Below are 24,955 nucleotides of genomic sequence, written 5' to 3'. Positions count from 1 at the left end.
AGATTTAGCCAACTAGTTTATCATGATGTCAGGTTTTAATTAGGGGAGGAAAAGCTATAGGAAACGATCTTCGCGTGTTGAAAGTTTCGAGTGGCAGCGTGTCACCAGCCCTGGTCCACCCGCGGCTGTGATCTGCTGAGCTCTGCCCACCCCCCCTGAGCTGCCGTATTTCTAAAGCTCCTAGCCCTGAGATCCCTGTCCCTTCTCGTTCCTTCTCCCGAGGCCTGGCAGCGGATGGCAGAACTAATCCCATCATTTTAACAGGGAAACAACTTGAGCGGGGTAATTGCAGCATCGCTGGGTGTCCTAGTTTTGCTAAATTATTCCTGTGGGCGGTGGGTGGAGCTGCAGCTGCATCGCCCAACACTCTACGACCCGTCCGAGGAAACTCGGAGCCCCTTCTGGTGGGCGAGAGGTGTCACCTCTCCTCAGGCACAGGCTCTGGTGGGCTCAGCCTGCTGTCCTGCGTCCTCACCTGTCTGCTGCTAAAGCCGCCCTTCCCCTGCACACGCAGCTCGTGCCAGCACTTGGTTCCACTGTGATAAAGGGCAGTTGCAGGAGGACATGCCTAGAACTTGACCTTCAACAGAGCCTCGCCAGGAAATTGTTCCCCCACCGTCACGCACGGGCGGTGGTTTTGCAGAGGCAGGGGCTCAGTCTCCCTTCCGGCACCGGATTCATCTAGACCACGTACCCAGGCCTTCGAATGCCTGGGCATTGCAAACAAGGTTCTGAAGGTTTTTGTGTCTGTGAGCATTTCCAGGCAAGGAGTGTCTCAAAGGGGTCTGTGCCCCCAAAATTGTTAAGACCACTGATTTCAACTTTTAGTCCTTTTTGCTCCATTACCAGACTGTTCATAAGCAACGTTCTCATTTCTCACCACAAGCATCTTCTAGCCAGTGTGAGAAAATTTACCTAATCTGCTAAACGGAGCTGGCCTGATGCAGGGTCTGTTGGGGAAGTCATTGTGCTTTTCTTTCTTTCTTTTTTAATTCCTTTGGAACTCCAATGTCCTTAAACACAAGAATACACAAGTTTACTCTCTGCTTAGCAAGCGACATCAATCCAGGCATGGTTTAAACTTTATAAGAAAACTTGTGAAGAATGTGTGTGCCTACTCGGCCCTTGAATTTCATGCATATTGTATTTGAAATCTCTCATGGCAAATCTGAAGGTAAATCAAGAATATTCTAGGTATTTTTTCCCCGTTTTTTATTTCTGAGATATAGTTGACCCATAACATTGTGTAAGTTTAAGGTACAACGTAATGGGTTGACGCATTTACCTATTGTGAAACAATCACCACGGTCAGTTTAGTTAACATCCGTCACCTCACATAGTTACGAATCGTGCCTCTTTCTAGGGTCACAAACCACGTGTCTCTGGGTCGGAATACGCAAGCAATGCTGAGGGCACTAGTGGAGTATTTCACTGATTTATAGGGGAAAAAAAACAAGGGGAAACTTCAGTTCCCTTTCTAACGCGGTAACATTTAAAGCCTGTTGGATTTGTCCGTTGTTGTTTCTCGTTTAAGGAAAAGGCTGCTGTCCCCCGTTCTGTGCTCTCTGTGACCCTGTGCCCCAGGCACATGTGTTATCCCATTTCATCCTCATGGCCACCCCCTGAGAGAGGCAGCATCTCGAGCCCATTCTACAGATGAGCCCACCGAGGCATCAGGCAGTTACATGACATGCCCAGGGGCAGGCATACAGCCTGGAAGGTCGAAGCAGAATTTGAACTCCAGCTTCAGAGCCTCTGCTTGTAGCCACTGCCGATCTGCTCCCCTGCCCGAAAAAGAAACCAGCTGTGATTATGTCCTCAGGGAAAAATCCCAGCATTCCCTGTAGGAACAGTGGGCCAATGGCTGGGCTGGTTTTAATGGGAAATTTAACAAGAAAGCTGGGCAGTTTAGAACTACTTTAAATTTAGTGACAAACTATTATCAAACCGCTTACAAGTTTATTCTATCCACCCCCGACCAACGACCACCTGTAATGTGGGCAGGGTCCAGGGATCTTGTAACCAGGGAAACCCAGGCTGCAGAAGGTCATAGTGGGCCCATGTCAGAGAAGGGCAGGTCCCGCTCAGCCCCACACCTGCTTCCCAGGGGCCACATAGGGTAGAAAAACAGGACAGAGCATCCACTGAAGTTAGAAATGCCAGACGGCCCTAGGGAAGGAGGTTGGGGTTCACCCATGGCATCTCTCACAGCGCTCTGGCTTCCCACTGCCTAGAAGGGTATCGCACCCCGGGCTGGTCCCAGGACCGGGATGCCAGCAGTGGGAACTCACGAGGGAAGTGGACTCCCGCTCTGCCACTTGTCAACCTCACCATCTGGGCAGCTCCCATTAAGGGCCGGGACTGCGGGAGCACGCCTCTGTGGCTGGGAGCATGTTCTCAGAGCCTGGGTGAAATCGCAGGTCCAGTGTGCTCTTCTGTAAAATGGGAATATCAGGAAAAGAGAAGCACCTGCCCGACAGAGCTGTCGGGGGATCAGTGACACCCGGCCTGTTGCTGCCCTGCAGGCTCCCAGGCAGCCTGTGCAGGATGGACAGGCCAGGACGGACCGGCATCCCAGCCCTCAGCAGGGCACTGCTGCCCTCCATGACCTCCTAAGGACATGAGTGACAGCCTGCAGCTCACCCACGTGGACCCCAGGATGTGCCCCATCTGGCAGGCGCCTCAGGGGGCCTGTGATGGAGCCCTGGACAGTCTGTTCAGCTGTGGCCACTGGGTCTGATCAGGACGTGTGCTGCCAGGGGATCTTGGCTCTCACCCTCCTGAGCGGCCCTGGCTAGGGATCAGGCCTGCTCTGGGCACCAGTGCCCTTCAACAGGGCTCTCATCTGCCCCCACTTCCTCCTGCAGAGAGACAGGGCCCAGGGCTGTGTGGCCCAGGTGATGTGGGACTAACTTCTCCTCCACTCCTCGGAGAGAGGGAGTAAAGATACACAAAACCACAGACTTGACACTAAAGAAATGGAAAGAGAAGCTTCTTATAAGAGGACACCCTGCATCCGGGGCCACAAGGCCTGAACCAGTCTTGTTTCAGCCCATGAAATAAGATGGGGTCCATTCCACGTTTTCTCCCCGAGGTGGCTCCCGGGGCCCTGCCGTGTCACAGCGTGGCCTGTCCCAGCAACGTGGCTCTGCCCTGGTTGGCCCTTTACCCCCAGAGTAGGCTAGCAGCAGGCCTCTCTCCAAAGGACCCCTTGCCTTCAGAGCCTCAAAAGAGGTGGGTGGGCAGTTCGGGAGGCTGGGCAGCAGAAACAATGGGTTCTGCCCTGGCCGCTGAGAACTCACGCCACGTTTGTTTTCCAGGAACCTGGGCAAGTCGGGCCTCCGGGTCTCCTGCCTGGGGCTTGGTGAGTGTGGGGTCCTCTTGGTCCAGTGGTGCGCAAGGAAGCGGGGGTGTCAGGAAGGCCGGGGGTGGGGGAGGGAGCTGCACCCAGAGCCAGGATTGGGGGGGGGGGAAGATGCTCGGTTGCCATGGTAACCAAGAGGCAGTTGGGGAGGGGCCTACGAGAGGGAGGAGGGCAGAGATGCAGCCTTAGCAGGGGAAGTGAGGGGAGTACCAGGGCCCTCTGCACACACAGCCCACTGCCCAGCAGCAGAAAATCAGGGAAGCACCCTGCCCGCGGGGAACCAGCAACTTCTTGCCTTACGTGACAGACTTCCTCATGAGGGGCAGTCAGATTTTGCCCTTTTTCTTCTTTTGCCAGATATGAACTCTGTTCCCAGATCACGCTGTCTCTCCGCCTCCACGGTGCACACGTACACACACACACACCGCCCAGCAAACGCGAGGGCATGGCTGTCAGCCCTGCACATCTTCAGGGAGACAGCCCTGGTCCCACTGCCCATGGCATGTCCCTGGAATAGGAACTGCAGCAGCTTCAGCGCCAACGAGCATGTCAAAGCCCTGCAGTCAGCTGCCTGCTCTGGGCACTTACTGTCCCCTTGGTTCCTTGGCTCCAAGAGAGGGAGACATGCCCCAAAGGCCAGGTGTCCGCGCATGCCAAGCACACGCTCCCGCAGAGCGGCGTGGCAGCCTGTGGCTGCCCCACTGCGCCCTGCAGCCCGAGGTCCAAGCGCCCTGGGGAGAACTGGGCTTCCCAGGGCCATTCTCTGACCTGAGCCTGTATCTCTCCTATCAGGAACATGGGTGACCTTCGGAGGCCAGATCACGGACGAGGTAAGATGGGGCTCCCTCGTTCCCCCAGGCCCCGGGGAAGGGCCGCCCATGCCCAGGCACGTGGTAGAGTATGCGAAATGCACCAGGTAGTCAGTGCTCAGGGCAGCCGCCTTGGCTCCCCTCCTACTGTTTCTCCAGGGTGCCCTGGGGGACAACAGGAAGGGTGAGCACCGTAGTGGCGCGAACACCCAGCAGCTGGGTGCACTGGGGCTTCAGCAAGTCCCTTAAAGTCCCAGAAATCAGGTTCCTCACCTACAGAACACCTATCCCACGGTTAGCCAGAGGAGTTCAGGGAGAGCACATTTTCCAAATCATCAAGCCCGATGCAATTCTTTGCCACTCCTACAGAGGATGCGCACGTGAATCTGAAACATCAATAAATATCTGTTGAGGTCATTTAGAATTTAGATCCTGGAAATTTTGCTGCAAACCGAAGACCGAGGAGCTGAATGTTTGACCGGGCTCCTAACTGCGCATGCCCCACAGCCGTCGTGAATGGGATGCACGGCCATGGGATGCACTTGCTGGGGCTTCTCTCTCCACAACTGGGATTCAGTGCAGCCAGCGTCTGTCCTGGAGAAGACAGTGTTCCCAGGCTGGTGCGCACTTCGGGGCAGGGAGTGAATATCGTGGAAGTGGGAACAGCGGTTTTGCTCAGAGAGCTCTGAACCTCTGCACAAGAAGCTGTCTTCATGTCTCCTCTACTTCCTATTGGAAAGATTGCATTTAAAAATGAATAAGTGAGTTCACTTGAGACCTTGTAACTGTGATTGCTCAGTTATTTTTCAAAGGGAAAGCTTGGCTTCCATCGAAATCTAGATGCATTTAATTTGCATTCTCGTTCCTTTTTCTTTTATGACAGTAGCTGTTGTAGAACTATTTGCCCTGGCTTTAAGGTTCTGGGGGCTATCTCAGGTAAAGTCAGGAGTTTTTAAGATGCAGGGAATTGTTTCACCTTCAGCCACCAGATTGGTTCCAAGCACCTAGAAGGTTGGAGCCCCGGAGCCCACGTGGTCTACCCCAAATAAGTGTGTGATGTCTAATTCGCCTGTTACCCTTTCGATGTGGAAGAATTCTGTGGAGGATGTGACTTCATTTCCTAGGCATTAGCTACGCTGTGTGCATTGTCCTTGTGGGAAAGATACAGAGAAGTGGCCGGATGGTAACCGTCCAATTAGGTGACTTTTTCACCAACAGATCCATTACACCCAAAGAGTACTGATTAATGATCCAATGGCAGCCACAGCTGGCTCCGGCCTCCACCGCGGCTCCATCAGGGACATGGTGACATGTCTGAAGATGATGGAAGTCGTTTCCAGATGCCACAAAGCTGGGAGGACAGCAGATACAATACATGACAGATTCGGGGTTCTAAAAGGTCCTGGCGGGTGAAAATGATTGAGTGTAAGAGCCAGCGGAATTTTCCTATTAAACCCTACAGTTAGTGTCCCAAACAATCAACACATCAAGTCTGAGGGCCCCACCTCTCCGCGGTTCAGAGGAAGAATGCCTGGATTTCATCCTTTAGCTGGCTGCCTGGTCTGCACCAGCGGCGTTGGCGCCACAGGAAGCAAGGACCCTCCTGGGCTGCAGAGAAACACGTGTGCTGCCCAAGCCCAGAGCGGCGCAGGCTGGGACCCCACTCCAGCTGGGTGACCCCACCTGGAACACTGTGTTCCTTGCAAACATCATGTCCAAAGGAAGGCGTTTGGCATGCCACAGAATCCAGACACAGAGTCCTGTTTTTAGAGTTACCTCCTGTGTGCCGGATGCCACGCCCAGATGCCAGAGAGACACAGAAACAAGGAACTGGTGGGTTTACTATGGCAGAGTGGCGTTCCCCCGCAGGACTGAGGAAATGTGAGTAAGTGATGGCCTGGCGGCCACATCTGGTCCCCAGCCTGGTTTTTTTGTTTTGTTTTTTCTTTCTTCTTAAATATATGAAATGTAAAATTTGCCATTTTAACCACTTTTCTTGTGGTTCAAATAAGCATAACATAAAATGTACCATGTTAACCATTTTTTAAATATACAGTTCAGCGGCATGAAGTACGTTAACTTTGCGGTGCAACCATCACCACAGTCTATTTCCAGCATTTTTCTTCACCCCAAACAGAAACTCTGCACCCATTAAGCAATAACCCCCCAGCCCCAGGTAACCTCTCATCCACTCTCTGCCTCTATGAATTCCACAGCCCGTTTTTGTAAATAAAGTTTTATTGGCAGGCAGCCACACCAGTTTGTTTACATATGGTCTGTGGCTGCTCTCATGCTATGAGGGCAGAGTGGAGTAGTTGCCACAGAGACCATCCGCAAAGCCTAAAATATGTACCCTCTGGCCCTTTACAGAAAAGGCTTGCCATCCCCGGTCCTATGGGGTCACAGCAGCATCTGCAAATATCTGTGGGTTGTCGTCCCAGGGAGGGAGGCTTCTGTGGGCTGGGCAGGGACACGGGGAGCAGACGGTGTTAGTAAACCTCAGATCACGTGGCCAAGTACCAGAGCTGCCCCGGACAGAATCAGCTTTCCAAACTCTAGTTCAGTGCCCTTTCTGTGACCTCACACAGCTGCTCAGGTGGAAAACTGCCCCTGGGGCACGTGTTCCCAGCAGGCTGGGCGATAAGAATTCAATAAGAATAGCAGCTAAACTTTACATTTATCATGGCTCTCAATCCTCTTTCAACCCAAGGAGGTAGGTGTTTTATTATCCATTCCGTGGAAGCAGAGCCTCAAGACTGAGCAGGTGCCCAAGGTCACACCTGGAGAGGGATGAAGAGGGATCCTACCTGGGCTCTGTGCTTCAGAGCCTACTGCCAGCTCTCAGCTCCGGGGAACCGTGGGGGGGCAGGATGGCCTCCCTGTCCCCTGGGTGGGGGTGACAGGAGGTGGCCCACATGTCATCTGAGGTTCCTTCTGCCTCCAGCCTCTGGGACTCTTGACATTGGAAATAACTGAAAAGTCACCAAATAGAAGCTCCATTACATAATGCAGGATGCACCCACAGAGCAGAAGTCTTTAGAAGTCATGTTTTGATGACTGACAAGGGGACAGAACCATGATGAGAGAGCACGGAAAACAGCAGAGACAGTCGTGTGTATGTCAGAGTTGCCGTGTTGCAGGGAAAAAGCATATAGTCACAGAAAAACCTGGAAGAGGAATTACACCCAAATCATAGCAGTCCAAAAATCAGAAAATCTGAAAATTCCCGGATTCCCCAATTCTCTTTCTGTCCATAGTCACCCAGGCACTGTCCTGGGTGTACTTAGGATTGTGTTCATGTCTTTCTTTCTTCCTCCATTCAGCTCATGCCGGCTGAGCACCCGCCGAGCTCCAGGTCCCCGCCCTCGGGCTGCTCTCTGTCTGGAGAGGGGGACAGATCACAGATCATAAGCACATCTTATGTCCGAAGGTTAAACATGCGATGGAGAGTGCATTCCTTTCCTGTGGCTGTTAAAACAAATTACCACCAGCTGTGTGCTTTAGAACAACAGACATTTATTCTCTCACGGTTCTCGAGGCCAGATGTCCAAAATCAGTATCACTGGGCTGAAATTAAGGTGTCAGCAGGGCCACGCTTCCGGTGGAGGCTCCAGGGGAGGATACTTCCTGCCTCTTCCAGTGTCTGGGGGCTGCCTGCAGTCCTCGGCTCGTGGCCACATCACCCCAGCCTCTGCCTCTGTGGTCACGTCCCTGTCCCCTGTCAGTGTCAAATCTCCCACCACCTCCCTCATGTAAGGACACCTGTGGTGGCATTTAGGGCCCACTTAGCTTATCCAGGAGAATCTCCTTTAATTTAATCAAGTCTCCAAAGTCCCTTTTTCTACCTAAGGTAACATTCACAGGTTCCAGGGACCTGATATCTTTGGGGAACCACTATTTAGTCAACCACAGAGAATAGGAAAACAGAGAAAGAAGGACTGCGGTGTTGGCGCCAGGTTTACACAGGACGATGCAGGAAGGTGGGGGTGAGGGAGTGAGCCACCTGGTGATCCAGAGAAACAGCGTTCCAGCCCAAGGGGACAGGTGTGTGCCCACCTGCGTGAGGCCATGGTGGGAGGGGTGTCAAGAGATGGGGTCAGAGGTGAGGGAGCAGATCTGGTGGGGACTTTGGCTTTGACCCTTCGTGGCATGGAAGCCACTGGAGGATTCTAGCAAAGAGGAAGGTTGCCCTGACTTAGGTCTTACTAGTCTCAGTCTGGCTGCTGCACTGCGGATGGCCGGTGGAGGTGCTTCTCAGACTGTATTGTGTGCACGAGTCCCCGGAGATCTGCTGGGGCAGACCTGATGAGGCAGGTCTGGGGCGGAGCCTGGGATTTTGCATCTCTGATGCTGATGCTGCTGGTCTGTGGACCACAGTCTGCCTAGCAGGGGTGGCAGGGGCACAGACAGAGGCAGAGAGAGTTATGGGGCTACCGCAAAAACTCAGCCGAGGGATGCTCCAGTTTGGACCAGATGGGCCCAGTTGGAGGTAGGCAGGAGCGGTCAGATTCCAGATCCGTTTGCAAGCGGGAGCTGATACGACTGGCTAAAGGTTTTGATACTGGATTGAGAGAAAGCCAAGTGGAGGGTGGCCAGGTGTTTGACCTGAGCACAGGACGGGCAAGACCACAGGTGCAGCAGGTACAGCAGGCTGCGCTCCTCGGCACACACCAGCCCTACTGCCCGCCACGCCCCCTACTCCACCTGCCCTCCTCCTGCCTGCCTGACAAACTCCTAACCACCCTTCAAAACCCAGCCCCGTAAACTCTGCCACATTATACCACGGATGAAGCTTCAGGGCATCTAAGTCAGCCAATCACAGAAGGACAAAGACTGTATGATCCCCCCCATGGGAGGCACTTAGAGGAGCCAGAATCACAGAGAGTGAGAGTAGGAGGGTGGGGGCCAGGGGCCGGGGGGAGGGGAGGGGGAGTTCATGTTTAATGGGGATGGAATTTCAGTGTGGGACGATGAAAAGGTTCTGGAGATGGACGGTGGGGCTGGTTGCACAGCAGTGTGAATCTACTTAATGCCATTGAAGTGTACACTTAAAAATGGTTAGAGGACTTCCCTGGCGGTCCAGCAATCGAGGCTGGGCACTTCCACTGCAGGGGGCACGCGTCCCATCCCTGGTTGGGGAACTAAGATGCTGCGTGGCGCAGCAAAAAAAAAAAGTTTAAAATGGTAAATTTTGGGCTTCCCTGGTGGCGCAGTGGTTGAGAGTCCGCCTGCCGATGCAGGGGACACGGGTCCGTGCCCCGGTCCGGGAAGATCCCACATGCCGTGGAGCGGCTGGGCCCGTGAGCCACGGCTGCTGAGCCTGCGCGTCCGGAGCCTGTGCTCCGCACCGGGAGAGGCCACAGCAGTGAGAGGCCCGCGTACCGCAAAAAAAAAAAAAAAAAAAAAAAAAGGGTAAATTTTATGTATATTTTACCCTGATTTTTAAAAACAAGTTTTGAAGGAATGAAGAAGATCTCCACGAACTGCTATGGGTCTATTTCCAGGATGTGTTGTAAGTGATAAAAGCAAAATGCAAAAGAGCACCTGCAGCGTGGCACCCTCCCTGTGAGCGCAGTGGGCACAGATGCAGCGTGGCACCCTCCCTGTGAGCGCAGTGGGCACAGATGCAGCGTGGCACCCTCCCTGTGAGCGCAGTGGGCACAGATGCAGCGTGGCACCCTCCCTGTGAGCGCAGTGGGCACAGATGCAGCGTGGCACCCTCCCCGTGAGCGCAGTGGGCACAGATGCAGCGTGGCACCCTCCCCGTGAGCGCAGTGGGCACAGATGCAGCGTGGCACCCTCCCCGTGAGCGCAGTGGGCACAGATGCAGCGTGGCACCCTCCCCGTGAGCGCAGTGGGCACAGATGCAGCGTGGCACCCTCCCTGTGAGCGCAGTGGGCACAGATGCAGCGTGGCACCCTCCCCGTGAGCGCAGTGGGCACAGATGCAGCGTGGCACCCTCCCTGTGAGCGCAGTGGGCACAGATGCAGCGTGGCACCCTCCCTGTGAGCGCAGTGGGCACAGAAGAAGATATGTGTGCGTCTGAAACATGAAAATAAAAGCCCTGGCCCTGGGTCTCCTCGCTCAGAACCCTCCCAGGAGACAGCGTGCACGCCTAAACCATCTGTGTAACCTGCGGGGCCCAGCACACGGCCCTCTCCTGGGCAGAGCTCCGGCGGCCTGGTGGGACACCTCCTGGAAAAGTGAGGATGAAAGCGGGTAACCAGGGAAGGAGCCTGGTGTGCCTGCAGCTCTGGAGGCAAAGAAAGGAGGAGGGAGGGAGGGAGGACCCCAAGGAGGACGCAGGGGAGCTCCTGCTACATTGTTACGCTTGAGGCAGAGGAAGGAGAGGAGCCAGTCCGCCCTGCAGATGGATCCAGAAAACTCCTCCACCAATGAGTTTTCCTCGTCGGAAGACAGCAGCTGACTGACGGGCATTAGCTTTGGCCTGCTCATCACCTGAAACCTTTGGGGTTCATTGCCAACGTTTGAAAATCGGAACTTACCCCGCTCCCCGATATCCTGGATTTCCGGCTTCTCTTGAAAAATAAAAGGATTTGGTCACGCCCGGCAGTGTTTGAGCCCCCTTCCACCCCACTAAACCCTCACCAGGCACCAGCCTCCCTCTCCTTACCTGCCTGGCCGGTGGGGCTTCTGCGTTTGGTATTGGGAGAAGCTCCTAGAAGCTGCACCTAGCTGGCTAGCTTTCTGTCGTGCAGTTTTTGAGGGTTAAGTATTACTCACCGCACCCTGGGCTAGCTACTGGGAGGGAGGCTTGGGGCTCTGAGCTGAGCTTCGAGAAGTGGCTGGTGGGGGAGTTTGCATCTGTGACCCCTGCTCGGACGGACGCCTGCACTGCCCAGCGGGCCAGCAGAGTTCATTGCCCACTGCAGCTTGGAGGAGGCTGTCGACTGCAGGCAGGCTGCCTCGGATCCTCGCCCCGACTGCCCATCGGTTGCCGTTCATCCACTCCGGTCTGCAAGGCACCGGAGAAGCAGGGCCAAGGCCAGAGGGCTAGCTGAGGATAGCAGTTTTTCCACCTGCAAACAGTAATTTCCCCCTCCTGCCGTTGCTGGGAAGAATTCAGAGGGACACAGCATCACGGGCACATTCTAGCCATAGCTTTTGAAGAGGATTTATTCTGCCAAGGTTTATCACGCTGCTGTTGTGGGCTGTGTTCGTTTCCCAGGACGGCCAGCGCAAAGACTGGGTGGCATAAAACAACAGAAGTTTATTCTGTCGCAGTTCTGGAGGCCGGAAGTCCAAAATCAAGGTGTCCGCAGGGCCGCGCTGCCTCCGGGGCTCTGAAGGAGTTCTGTTCCTGTCTCCCAGCTCTGCTGCCGGCCGGCAGTCCTTGGCATTCCTTGGATTGCAGGCTCATTACCTGACCTTTGCCTCCATCTTCACATGGCCTCTTCCCCGTGTGTCTGTGTCTATTCTTATAAGGACACCACTCATGTTGGATGTAGGACTCACCCTAAAGCAGTATGACCTCATCTTAACTAATTACATCTGCAAAAACCCCACTGCCAAATAAGGTCACATTCTGAGGTTCTGGGTGGATATGAATTTGGGGGACACGATTCAACTCAGCACAGGTGCTAAGCCCTGAGATGACCTAATAGGTGGGGTCCCTGCTCACAAGAAATTCACAGTCCGGAGGTTGTTTCTGCATTCATTCTGTCTTCTTTCTTCTCTATGGGTTTGTGACTGAGCTGCGTCCAGGCCTGTCCTGCGGCGGGGACAGGGCCGCCTTGGCACCCGGGGGGTCTTCCCAGGCCACGAGGCTGTGCTCTGGAGCCTCCGGGCCCTCCCCCTGGGCTGGCAAGATGGTGCCGCCTGCGAGAGCCCCGGTTTTCTCGTTTCAGATGGCAGAGCAGCTAATGACCTTGGCCTACGACAATGGCATCAACCTCTTCGATACCGCAGAAGTCTACGCGGCGGGCAAGTACGTGCCTTTTTTCACGGGAAGAAGCGTGCAGGCCAACCACAGCTTCCCCGGGAAGAGCCGGAGCTTCTGTTGCTCCAGGGGCTCTTACTCCCCAGAGGGTTTGCACCTCCCACTCTGCCTGCTTTTCTAAACTGTAAACGGCGTGGGGAGGTGGTGTTTTCACGGGGCCAGAATCACAGAGCATTTGGCCACTTGCTAAACTCCCGTGTGTTCAAGCAGCAAGATGACCACAGCCCTTCTGGTGCCAAAGATGCTGCGTTGGGGGAGAGCCGTGATTAAGCTGTAGTCCAGGGGGCTCTCCTGCCGCGCCCGCGAAGTGCAGGCAGCCCCACATGCCTGATATTTTCACATCTTAATGGTGCAATTAGGGCTGCAGGGAATGCAGGGCATCTCAGGAGCGGGGGAGAGCAGGGTCTGCTGAGCTGAGCGCTGCAGGGAGCTGCTCTTCCCATCTTGGCAGTGAATTTTCCTACTCAATTATGTAAAAGCCCTCTTCAGCCAGGGCTGCTGGCTTCAGTTTTAAAGACTGGCTGTAATCAAATCATCCACTCTCCTGCATCGGGTTTCCAAAAGTCAGCTTTTGTTTGTGAAATCATTTGTTGGCTCTCTCTTTGTCCTCCCTCTGGCCCCCTGCTGCCTGGGGCAAGCCAAGTTCCCATCAGCTGGGCTGCTCAGCCTGGCCCACCGCCCGTGCACTGTGGCCGCAGGGCCAGCACCTGCCTCGCAGGCTCCGGGTAATATTACCTGCAGCTCTCGATGGGGCCTAGGGTACCGAGAATCAGGACCCCAGCTGGGACTTTGCTCAAGTCCTGCTCTGATGATCTGACAGCCCCGAGGGCCTCCACTGGGACCCCCAAATCTCCTCCAGACCCTGTCAGCAGCCCTCTGTCCTCCTGATGCCACAGCTCCCTCCCCACCCCTCCAAACCGGCAGCTGCTTTCCATCAGAGCGAAATGCTTTCCAGACAGATGAGCTAAGCTGAAGGGTCAGAGGTGGAAAAGCCCAATGCAGATGCCAAGCCCAGAGGCGTCCCCCCATCCCGAGCACCCCAGCCTGTTCCCTGGCCCTGCGCCTGCCTCCGTTTTGCTGCCCAGGAGAGCGTGAGGAAGGCAACTCCAGATGGCCCTGTGTCCGGGCCCAGCACCCCCCTTTCACGGCAGCCACACTGTCTGCGTCACTGTCTTCACTTCCCCCACCTTAACTGGACAGCCGGGGCTGGCGTGCCGGGGCCAGCACGCCGAGTCCCTCTTGCTCACCAGAGCGCCAAGCGTCTGTCTTACTGAGTGCCCCTGCTTCTCATGCTTTGGGCACTTCCCGGAGAGCTGCAGGATTTCTGTGCCCCCGCTGGGCAGAGGCTTACCAAATTCATGGCCAGGAGAATTCACAGCCGAAAGCAACAGGCTTCCGGTGAGTCGTTGCCTACAGCTCCTGTAGCCCCGGGACCATTGCCTGCTCCCCTGTCTTCCTCCTTTCCTGATCTTTTGTGCCACCACCGAGGGACCCAGGAATAAAAGGAAGAGACCCAGGGCTGAGTGACTATCTGTGCACCTTGACCGCAAATGAAGAGCATTCAGAACGTATGCTAAGCAGCTCACAAATTAGAACCCGTTATTCCTGAGCGGGTGACTCAGGCGCTGTTATAATTGGAATGGAGCTGGGTATGGATGGTTCTCCGTCTGTCGTTTTTTGCTCAGAAACATTTCGCCACAAGCAGAAAGTTCTGAAAAGTTAATCCAGCGCTGCAGTGCCAAGCGAGGCTGGAACGGTCCACGCGTGACCCCGGCTGGCCTGAGTTTGGTGCAGGGTCCGGAGGGAGGCCAAGCAGAACAGAGAGTGGTCAGCATGGCATCTGTCTCTCTGTTGTTCAGAAGCAAGAAACAAGAGGGACACACACACACACACACACACACACACACACACACACACACACGCACTCGGCTGGAAATTCAGCCCTGAGTACATGTTGATCCTCTCTGCAAACAGAGGATGCCCTTGGTGAATAATTTACCTTTTAAAAAATACACATGTCTAGAAACTTCCCCCATGTAACGTGGCCGAGCGTTTTCCCCGGTGAATTTCCAACGGGCCAGGGCAACAGTCTGCTGCCGGTCTTGCCCAGCAGGACGTTGCTCCTTCCTTCTCCGCGGGAGCCGGAGCGGCCATCGCTGGGTCAAGTGGCACACGCCCATGGCCACCTCCACGGGGAGTAACCCAGCTGCTCCCAGGCACTCTCCTTGCTCTGGAATGAGCTTCCCGAGCCAAAGGGCATTAACAGCCCGGCTCCCCGGCCCCAGTGGCATTTTCACAGAGGGGATCCTGTGGCTGACTGTCAAGGTGGGGCGAGGTTTGGTGTTTCTGTTACCCTGTAATGAAGTCCCCATGTCTCGGTCTTCTTGGCAGGGCTGAAGTGGTGTTAGGAAACATCATCAAGAAGAAGGGATGGAGGTAATTACTCTGCTCTGTGCTCCATCCCCAGGGCGCACGCGCACAGGGAAGAGGCTGGAGAAGGCTGGTGGGAGGGAAGAGGACCACCCTGGGGTCCTGGGTGGGATGGGCAGACCACCCGGGCAAGGATCCGGTGGCTGTTCCTTCCTGTTTTCCGGTGGAGCACCCAGGGTTGGCCTCGTCACCCTTGTGCCACCAGCCAGGCTGTCTAAGGCCTGGCGGTTCCAGAATTTTTCTTTCTGGGAAGGTGAGAGCGTCCCAGAGTAGAGGCGGCCCCATGCTTCCTGCAGGGGTGCGAGCACTCCCACTGTGGGTGGCCACCCCGGGGAGCCAGGGCCTGCACCGCGGCGAGGGGGGGAGCTCCCCCCTCCCCCGGAAAGCCGGTCAGGAGCCTTGTGTCTGGTGTCAAGCAGAGTTCCCGCCCGCCCTCCTGTAGTCAGGCCAGGCTGAGCGCTTGACTGCATTTTGGGGTCCCTGTGGCCTGTGTGTTTTTATTTTCAGCAAAGTCAGAAGCAGTTAGAAGGCTGGGCCTCTCCCCTCCCCCCCCCTCCCCCTCCCCTCCCCTCTCCCTCCCCTCCCCTAGCGCACAAACTCAGAGTCTCCCCCAACCTCTGGGGCCTGGATGACTGACACCCCTCCTCCTGCCCCACCCATGTTGTTTCTTCTCAGCTCTAATTGATACCAAAATGTATCCCTGCTCACTTTGCAGTTAAAAGGAAACTGCGCCTGTTAGAGAGGGCCCTGATAACATCTTAGTTGAAGTCTTGAGGAGATAGATTCCAGTTAGGTCATCGCCCCTGCAGGCCACACTGGCGGCTGTGGAGCTCCTGGCTTTGAGGAGCTGTTTCCTGAGCAGTCCTCCCCCTACACCCCCCACTAGAGGAAAGCACGACCCCAGGAGACACTGTCACCCTCCTATGGGAATGGTCAAGGTCAAATGTGGCCAGGAGGGGCCATCATGACCCCCGCCCACCTGTCCCTCCCAGGCAAAGTCACAAAGGTGTCAGCGCTGCCTCTTGTGGATTTGCAGCGGGAGACCTGACTCTATACCCTTTCCTCTGGCTTTCAGCCACCGAAGCCCGAACCCCCAGGAATATCACCTGCCTGCCTCTCGGGTCAGCCCCACCCTAGCCTCCCCCCCACCTCGTGTCCCACAGGCCGCTCCCCAAGGCTGCCCCACACACAGCTTTTCTGAAACAGTCTCAGCCAGTAGAGGAAGAACCAGACAGCCTGGTCCCTTGCCTCGCTCCATCCTCTCCAGAGCCCTCCATCCAGCCGCCAGCCCCTACACTTGACCTCCTTGGAGTCCCCAGGGAGCCGCAGCTGCCTTCTATTCCCTGAGCCGTGTCCTCCCCTCTCCTGAGTGTCCCCCCTCCTCTGGGCTCCAGGCTCCATCACACTAGACTCCATCTCCCTCCAGCCCCCACTGCCCAACCCTAGTTCCATGGTTAGTGGCATCCACAGGTTAGTTTCATCTGTGGGTTGTCTCCTGGCTCAATGGGGAGCCTCAGGTCCCTGGGCTCGGCACACCCCAAACATCAAATGGCAGAGAGGCGCCCCATTTCACGCCCTATGCTCCAGGATGAGAAGGGTTTAGGACCCCTGTGTAAGAGCTGAAGACAGTGGGGAAGGTGGGGGGAGGGAGGACCCCAAGAGATCATGCCCAGTAACACCCCTCCTTCTCTCGTTCCGCAGACGATCCAGCCTCGTCATCACCACCAAGATCTTCTGGGGAGGAAAGTAGGTGCAACGGGCAGACCTTGCCCCTGGCCGGGGACCAGGTCTGCAGAGACCCCTGATTTAGGAGGCCCCTGGGGGTGGGGAGGGGGTAGTTATCCTGGGGAAACGGAGGCTGCACGGGGTCTGTCCTGGACCTCAGGAACCTCCTGGAGGACAGCACGTGGGCAGCACAGTTTCCTGTCTCCCGGTGCCGGAAGCAGGGGGTGGGCTGGCGTTTGTGCAGCCATCTGCCCTGGCTCGTGCCATCCCTATTGAGGGACGTCACGTTCCAGAAAAGCAGCTTTGTCTGAGTTGCCTTGTACTCAAACCTTGTTTCATTTTTATTTTTACTTTTGTGGGTTGGTTTGTTTCTGATTACAAAGGTAACATCCTAAAAATTTCTGGAAAACACAGAAAATTCATGAACTGTCCCAATCACTCCACCTTTCCTGGGCCACAGACCACTCCTGCCGTCCTCCAGGAATCTGGCCCCATATTCTCTCTGGGGCTGGACAAAATGGGCTTCATAGGAATTAGAAATGGGATTCGCTTTCAATTTTTAAAAACTCCAAGCCAAAAAAGAAAAAACTCCAAGCTAGACAGAAGGGCAAATTGAAAAGCAGAGGCCTGCATTCCCCGCTGAGCCCCACCACCCCAGGGTGGCGGGCAGGCGGCCCAGCTCTGCCAGGTCATCTCCACAAGCAAATCCGCATAGCCTCGTGGTTTTATCCCCGAAGTGGAATCAGACCACAAGTGGCACGAGCTGACCTACTTCTGCGTCATGAGCATTTTCCCCCAAACCGCCCGCAATATCACACGTGCTGTCGCCTGCTTTTCAGAGCCGAGACGGAGAGGGGCCTTTCCAGGAAGCACATAATAGAAGGTGAGGGGGGCCCTGGCTCCACACAGCCCCCTAAACCCACGGCATCTTCCCGTGGATGCGAAAGTGAAGAAAGCACAGTGCCCCTCCCCCACCAATGCTACAGGCCCAGAGCCTGGGGACAGCCCGTGCTCTGGTTCACCCAGGCTCACATGGGGTGGACCCTCCGTGTCGTGAGGGAGGGGACAGGGGTATGGGTGGGCGGGGCCCGTGCTGCCCTGGGGTAGGCAGTGTTGTCCCTGAGAAGACACAGACAGGCCTGGGTTTCAATCTAGGCTAGACCCTGTGCCCACCGGGTGACCCTGAGCAAGGGACATCACTTCCCCAGGCCTCTGTGGCAGCATCTGCAAAATGGGCGTGGTAAGAGTGCCCACATCTGGGGTTAGTGGAATTGGGAAGGACCCAGGTGAGGGTGTGTGTCAGACACGGCCTGGGCCTCAGCACACGGAGCACTGGGGTGGAGGTGCCAGGATGTCTCACTCATCCTGATTTGTATTATCTCCCCACGTTCACTGTCGTCAAGGTAATACAGTCAATCCACTGACAATCAAATGATTAGGAGGCCTTGCTGCCCACCCCTCCCCGTCCCACAGCCCAGCACTTCCACTCTGCAGCTCTGTTCTGAGCCGCTGCGAAGTACTCATGCATTTCGGGCCCCACGGGCCTTTGGTGCCATAGATGAGCGACGCAGCTGTCCTCCGTGTCAGGTGGCCTGGCTCTCCCAGTTCCTCCCGGGCCACTCTAGGAAGGGCCCCCTCTGTGCAGTCACAGGACATTGGGCCTGTGGACTCCACCCCACCCCCTTTGGGTATGCCCCCTCTTCTCTCATGGCTGTTCTCCACCTAGGTGGCCCGTGCCCACAGATGCGCCCTGCCGTCCACAGCTCCCGGTGCCAGGGGCCTTGTCCCTTTCATCTATTGCTCCCTGAGACGCATGCACGCACGAGGGCCCAGGAATGTCTGTGAAGATGGTAACAGTCCTTCCCCACTCCTTCCCCCAGGTCTGAAAGCCTCCCTGGAGCGGCTGCAGTTGGAGTATGTGGACGTGGTGTTTGCCAACCGCCCAGACCCCAACACGCCCATGGAAGGTACGTTCTCCCCGGAAGCACTGACGGCCCGGGTGTCACGGTTCCAAAAAGAGCAGAAAGCTCTGCACCTGAGGCTCTGATGCTACCACCGCAGGGTCCACGGGGCACCCAGGCCTGAGGCTCTGATGCTACCACCACAGGGCGCGCGGGGCACCCAGGCCTGGGGGTCTGGAGGGTGGGGCCTTCCCCGTGTGGGGAGGGGCGGGGGGGCGGGCCTGAGCTCAGCCCCTGCTCGACCCCTCATGCGCACCCCAGCGCCTCCAGGCTGAGTCCCCTCCTTGCTCTGGGTCCGCGCCCATCCTGGCTTTGAGCTGTGTGCAGCGGTAGCTAAAGTCACAGTATGATGACTCTGCAAGGGCCGCCTTCTTTTCCATCCTTTCAATCATGGCCCACATTCTACTGGGAGGGTTTAGGGGACTTCTGCTCTGGGGAATGAACTGTTACTCAGAGGAGAAAAAAATGACGTGCAGTGCTTTGAAAAGCGGTTTTGGTTTCTCAGGCGCTTGTTTATTCTTTGACTCCTGCCATCTCAGCCCCCACTATCTCCTCCAACTTTCTGCTTCGGGCATCTTCTCATTTGTGCTTTGCTGCTTCAGGGACTTGGAAAATTCAGTTATGTTCGAGTTACTTTTTCTTCATTTGTTTGTGTATATACCATGCACCTGTGTGTGTGTATATATACGTGTGTGTGTGTGTGCACGTGTGTGTGTGGTTGGTTTTTTATCCAAACGAGTATTCTGCGAAAAGTGATTTGAGCCTCCGTCCCCGTGCCCTTTGTCAGACTGTGCCCCTCAGCGTTCCCACAGCTGTGAACTCTGGTCTCTTTCCATCTTTCTTTTATCACCAGGGGATCCATTTAGTTCCTCCAAGTCAAGGACATTCATCATAGAAGGTACACAGTACCCTCGGCCCGACAACTGACCTCTGTGTCTGAGCTGCATTTTATGAGACAGTGCTTTTATTTACACGACTCTCTTCCCCCGCCCCCATGACTAAACTTCTCCATAAAATGCACAAAGGAGAAATAAGTGCCTTATGGGAACACCTTGCAAGTGAAGAAAAGCAAAGCGGCGCAGAGCCGCGCCGTCCCCCTGGTCCACGCTGTCACCTCATTCCTCCCCTACTCCTGTGCATGCATGCCCCTCCTCGCACTGCCTTGCATTGCCATGACCCGTGACCCGCGGGGCCTCCTCTTGACTTGGGGGTTGCTGTGATCCGCACCAGAAACCTTGACCCCAGATGGTCTGGGAGAGGGCTGGGGAGACCAGGTTCCCACAGGAGCAAACGCATCGGGGACCCCAGAACTTTGGCCCCCGGCAGGTTTTATCTTCTCCACGTTTGCTAAGCTCCCACCTCAACCAAAAGTGAGGGCACCAGCAACCAGCTGCCCTGCCCCCAGTGGCGTGCAGTGCTCCAGTCCCCTGGGTGGGCTGGGCCACCTGTCACTCTCACCCCATGCCATGCAGCCAGAGCTCACCATTGAAATGCAGTTGTTTTCCTCCTTGAAAAATACCTACATGAGCTGGGGAAACTCTGAGCCCCGGGGCAGCCTCTGGCCATGCAGCGGTCTCTGCCCACCCCTAAGCCAAAGGACCCTGGGACCCCACCCCACCCACGAAGGGCAGGCCTTGGTATCCCTGGGAACTGGGCTGTGGTCCACAATGAAAGGGCTCCCGCCTGCCAACTGGCACTGCCACCTGACCCCTCCCATGTATTATTTGAGACGCAGCAGGAGATGCCATGGGTTTTGGCAGCAGCTGGAAGGATTTGGTCCTCCTGCTTCTGTAAAACAGCATTAAATATTGAGGTGGACAGCTGTCCCTAATTGTCCCTGTTTCTGGTGTCACTGACACCAAGCTTGGGCAGAAGACCAAGGGCCACGCTCCTGTGCATGGGCTCCACGGCCAGCCTGCCACTGCCCAGGACCCCTTCCCTCTCAGGCCAGCGACAGGCTCGCACAGGCTCCCTGGCCCCCAGGCTCCCGCTGGACTCCCCTCTCTGCATGGAAGGGGCGTTAGGAGAGAGCTGTGCTCAAAGAAGCCAGGCTGGCGAACGGGGGTGTCCTCTGCTTCCCTCTCTCTGGCATGTGGGCCTGAGCCTTGGCTGAAAAGAATTGGGCAGTCACACCGCATGGTCACAGGTCCCCCCAAGAGTGTTTCTAAAGAACCCAAGAAGGACGGCCAGGCTGGGAGCCCAGACGCAGGGTTCGGATGTGGGCAGGTTCCTTCCTGGGACCCTCAACCTTCCAACCAAGCGCTGCTCTTCACATCGAGTAGTGTTGGCCGTTAAAGTGGTGGCCCACTGACAGCCCGAGGGGGCCGCTTCCCTGCCAGACCCCCTCCCTGGGATGCGCGGGGAAGAGCCCAGTCCCTGACCCTGGAAGGAAGGAGAGGACAGGGCTTGGCCTACAGGCGTGGAAACCAAGGTGTGATTTTTTCAGAGGTCCTCGGCAAGCCCCCAGAGACCACCACCCCAGAAGCCCCAGCTACCTTGGCTTTCTACTGAAAGAGGGGACCTCAGCCAAAGGGACACTCAGGGACCCAGGATGGATGGGAAGGGACACCCCAAAACAGAGGTGCCGCTCTCTGCCAGAGAAGGTTCCAGTGGTCCTGGGCCATTCCAAGGTGGAGCTCTCGGAACCAACCTGCGTTCTCCTTCCTTCCATCCTTCCTTCCACCCCCACCATCTTCAGGGACCTCAGCTGTCCCATGTCAGTGGCCACTTTGGAAGAGATGGGGACTTTCAAGGGGTATTTGTTTTTAGAAACACTTGTACTTTAACTGAACTTCTGAGGCTGCCTTGGGCAGTCGAACTTGCAAGCACTGTATGGGACCTGAGAGAAACTGATGGGGTAGCCCGTCATCCCGCAAAGCTAAGAGCCATTTAAAATTTTAAAATTTGAGGTCGAGTTCAATTTTAAAAACCACAATATCCCCCTGGGGCCAAAACAGCCTCGGGGGCGACACTAACTGGGAGATTTTTATTTCTCAAAAAACATTTTTGAGTCCAAGGAAGAATCTATCACAGTGTAGATGGGGAGAGGGTCCCTTGCTCCTGGATACTGGGCTGGTGTGAAAGTCGGGGCGTGGTCCACAGGGGGCTTTCCATGTCTACTGCTGGCTCTTCTGGACTCGAGGGGAGCTCCGCTCTGCAGCCCCCAACCCCTGGGACCACCCAGGGCCCCACACCCTGCCCTTTCTCCCGACAGATGTTATTATTACCTCTCCATTCAATTCTCCAGATCCCAGTGAGAGTCCGGAGTAGCCCCAAGTGGGAGACTAGAAATGGGCAGAAATTATGTTACTTCCTCTTGCCATCTGTCAATCTGATCGTAACCTTAATCCGTTTATCTGGTTCTTCTTGAGCGATCAGGGTCCCCCATTCTTCCCCAGACTAGAGAACACCCCCCGTTCTAGAGTCACATTCTTTGACCTCACCTTTCCTGCATCCCTCTAATCTGCCATAGAAACGTCTCAATCCATCCATAACCCATTTTTCAAAGATTCCATAAGACCTCTAACTATTTGGGAACATTGTTTTCAAGACCAGCTTCTTGGACAGAGGCTCACTTTTTTCTGTGGTCCCAGAAAACCCAGGCCGCCCCCAACTCCGGAGCCGGGAAGTACACTGCTTGCAAGCCTTCCCGACAGCACCCTCCCCCTCCTCCTGGCGCCCGCCTGTATTTGCAGAATGTCCCCAGGCCAGGCCCCGTGCCCCCGGCCGCCCCCCCCCACCTGTGGTTTCCCCTTCTCTCGTGACAGAGACGGTGCGTGCCATGACCCACGTCATTAACCAGGGGATGGCCATGTACTGGGGCACATCGCGCTGGAGCTCCATGGAGATCATGGTACGGTGACCTCTCGGTGTGTGCGTGTCCCCCAGCTGGGCTCCCGGCCCCAGCTCCGTGGATGGTGACTCCGGGGCTCTAGCAGGTTCAGTGCCGTTGGTCCCTAATGCACAGATAACTAGGTACTATGGGGAGGGACAGTATGGTGACATGTGGCAGTGATGTCCGCAGGCCTTGCACACAGGGGTCTGGGCTTGAATCCCAGCACTGCGTGGCCCCAGACAGATGGCTTCACCTCTCTGAGCCTCAGTTTCCCCACCTGTAGAACAAGACTGCAAGGGCAACCTACCCCGTCATGAGGCTGTTGTGACGATTATCTGAGAGAACAGGTGTGAAGCTCTTAGTGGGGGTCCTGGAGCTCAGCCAGTGCTCAGCAGCGGTGACAGTGCCAGCCACCGTGCTGAGCTCTTGTGGTGTTCCAGGTGCCGTTAGATTTGAGGGTTTCATGTGGACTGACTCCCATTTAATCCTCACAGTGCCCTATGAGGTAAGTGCTACTGTTATCCTGTTTTTCAGATGTGGACATTGAGGCACAGAGAGGTTAAGTAACACACCCAAGGTCACACAGCCCATGCCAAGATGGATGCTCAGGCCGTGCAGTTCAGAGCCTGGGCTTCCATCTCATAATCCATGATGTTTCCCCCTCACCTGCATTTTCAGGAAGGCATCCCCTTCCTTGTCATTTCCCTCCACGGGAGCCATCAGTAGCTGAGGGTGACAGATGTTTCATAATATTTCTGGGGTATCCCAGAAGGGTCGGCAGGGTGGCTTCTCAGAGGCAGGCAGCTGGTTGGTGGGGGGAGGGCAGAGGCCTGGGGACTGCGTCTTCGTCTTCGCAGGACTAGCTCTCAGGCTGGCGCCCTCACCCCTGCCTCCAGGCCTCCTCCCAACCTCAGCCTTTCCCATGCCCCACCCACCAGAATTTCCCACGTCCTGGCATCCCTGCTAGGGGGTTTCTCCTCTAGTGAGCCCCAGATTTCTGGTTCATCCAAAAAAAAAAAAAAATTAAGCAGGATTTTCATTTCAAGTTAGACAACTTTAGAAGCCCATGGTATCAATCGGCCTTTGGAGTTTGCGGCATTAATGATCATACGGCATTTTTCTGAAGCTGCCTGGACCCAGCACAGAGCTCACTGAGGTGTCAGGATCTCATCCCCACTTTACAGATGTGAAAGCTGAGTCTCAAGCTAAAGGGGAAAGGGCCTCTAGGGCTGGCAGACGGGCGTCCCCAGGAGCTCACACCCATCCGGTCTGCAGAGTGGAGGCCTTGACCTCCAAGTCCCAGAAATGGGCTGATGCCGGCCACTTTCCCCTCCTGACCTAGTGTTTTCTGCCCCTGCCATCATCCTGGGTCCAGGCCCCAGAGTGACAATCATGATAAAACCAGTAACAGGCAGGCACTGTCCCGAGGGCTGCCAACCCTGTTGGCTCATTTGACCCTCATGACAAATGGGGAAACTGAGGCACAGGGGGGTGAGCCCCTTACCCAAGGACACCCGGCCAGTAAGTGCCAGGACCCAAGCCTCACTACTGAGTTGTGCTTCCCCCCAAATCCCTTCAGCCTTGGGATCCCACAACCCACTCACTTTTCTCCACTCGTGGAGGGGGGCCTAACAGGCTCCCAGGAAAGCTGAGAGGAGAGGGGAGGGGCAGGAGGGCCAGCCGTTCCTGGGGATGCCTTTGTGTCTTCTCCCTGCTGCCCCGGAGGCCCCTCAGAACCGCTGACCGGCAGGGACCCTCCATGTCCCTCTTTGCTTCTCCCAGGAGGCCTACTCCGTTGCCCGGCAGTTCAACTTGATCCCGCCCATCTGCGAGCAGGCCGAGTACCACATGTTCCAACGCGAAAAGGTGGAGGTGCAGCTTCCCGAGCTCTTCCACAAGATAGGTGGGCTCCCCTGCCCGGCCCCGCCCTCGCGCCTCCCCTCCAGGCCCCGCCCCCGCCCCGCCCCACCCTCTCCCTTGCTCCGCCTCCTCCCCAGCCCTGCCCCAACCCCATCCCAGATCCCCTCGCCCCGCCCCTCGACCCTGCCCTGCCCCGCCCCTCGACCCTGCCCTGCCCCGCCCCTCCCCTCTTCGGGAACCTGGGTTTGACCTCGTCCGGCTTTCCTCTCCCAGGAGTGGGCGCCATGACCTGGTCCCCTCTGGCCTGTGGTATCGTGTCCGGAAAGTACGACAGTGGCATCCCGCCCTACTCGAGAGCCTCTTTGAAGGTGAAGAAGCGGCCGGGCTGGGGGAGGGGACAGGCAGGACGGGCATTTTGGAGGGGTGGGGCTTTTGGGCAGACACGTTGGTGCTGGGCGGGGCTTCCCTGGGCCACTGTCTGCGGGAAGGTTCGGAGCATGGGAACTTGGAGCCCCAGCTGGCCTGACCCCATGTCTAGAAAGGCTGCCCAGCTGTGGGACATCCCCCAGGTGAAGAAGCCCCTCGCTCCCCCGCCCTCCTGCCCTCCCCGCAGGTTCAGCCCTCACCACCTGCTCTGGATCCGCATGTGCCCCCTGGGATGCCTCCTCCCCCTGCAGACACCCCGCACACTTTCTCTGGCCCATCCCTGAGACCTCTGGGCTGAGAGCTGCGGGGTTTCTTCAGTGTCACTCAGAGATGCCCCCCCGGGACAAGTCCCCCCCGGCCCACATACGGGCGCGCGCACACACACACACGCACACACACACACACACCTCGGAGTGAGGACTCAGGAGGGTCTACAGGCTGCAGGGGTTGGGGGTCAAGGAGCAGGGAGAGAAAGGCCTGCCCAGGCCGGGGCAGAGCCAGTACTGGAGACCCCAGCCCCAGATTCAAGAGCAGGATGGCCTGCCCCCCACTCCTGCCCAGCCCCCAGCAAGCCTCCCTGGGGGC

The 24,955-nt window shown here is 56.4% G+C and overlaps 1 protein-coding gene across 9 annotated transcripts in view; it reads left to right on the top strand.

The window, feature by feature from the left end:
* Positions 1-24,955, top strand: part of KCNAB2 (potassium voltage-gated channel subfamily A regulatory beta subunit 2) — a 97,065-nt gene that overhangs the window by 66,306 nt on the left and 5,804 nt on the right. For 6 of the 9 annotated variants that reach the window (XM_033432792.2, XM_033432794.2, XM_049706759.1 and 3 more), the window contains 11 exons: positions 3,321-3,364; positions 4,157-4,194; positions 12,042-12,121; positions 14,525-14,569; positions 16,265-16,309; positions 17,128-17,171; positions 18,169-18,255; positions 19,103-19,147; positions 22,017-22,102; positions 23,867-23,987; positions 24,218-24,312. In XM_033432792.2, the coding sequence (XP_033288683.1) occupies positions 3,321-3,364; positions 4,157-4,194; positions 12,042-12,121; positions 14,525-14,569; positions 16,265-16,309; positions 17,128-17,171; positions 18,169-18,255; positions 19,103-19,147; positions 22,017-22,102; positions 23,867-23,987; positions 24,218-24,312 (730 nt within the window). The remainder of the gene's footprint in view (positions 1-3,320; positions 3,365-4,156; positions 4,195-12,041; positions 12,122-14,524; positions 14,570-16,264; positions 16,310-17,127; positions 17,172-18,168; positions 18,256-19,102; positions 19,148-22,016; positions 22,103-23,866; positions 23,988-24,217; positions 24,313-24,955) is intronic. The other 3 variants (XM_004272322.3, XM_049706770.1, XM_049706747.1) reach the window with 1 other exon arrangement.

The sequence above is a fragment of the Orcinus orca genome, chromosome 1, assembly GCF_937001465.1.
Source record: "Orcinus orca chromosome 1, mOrcOrc1.1, whole genome shotgun sequence".
Taxonomy (NCBI): domain Eukaryota; kingdom Metazoa; phylum Chordata; class Mammalia; order Artiodactyla; family Delphinidae; genus Orcinus; species Orcinus orca.
Note: the sequence above shows the minus strand (reverse complement) of the source record. Positions and strands in the feature narration are given on the sequence as shown.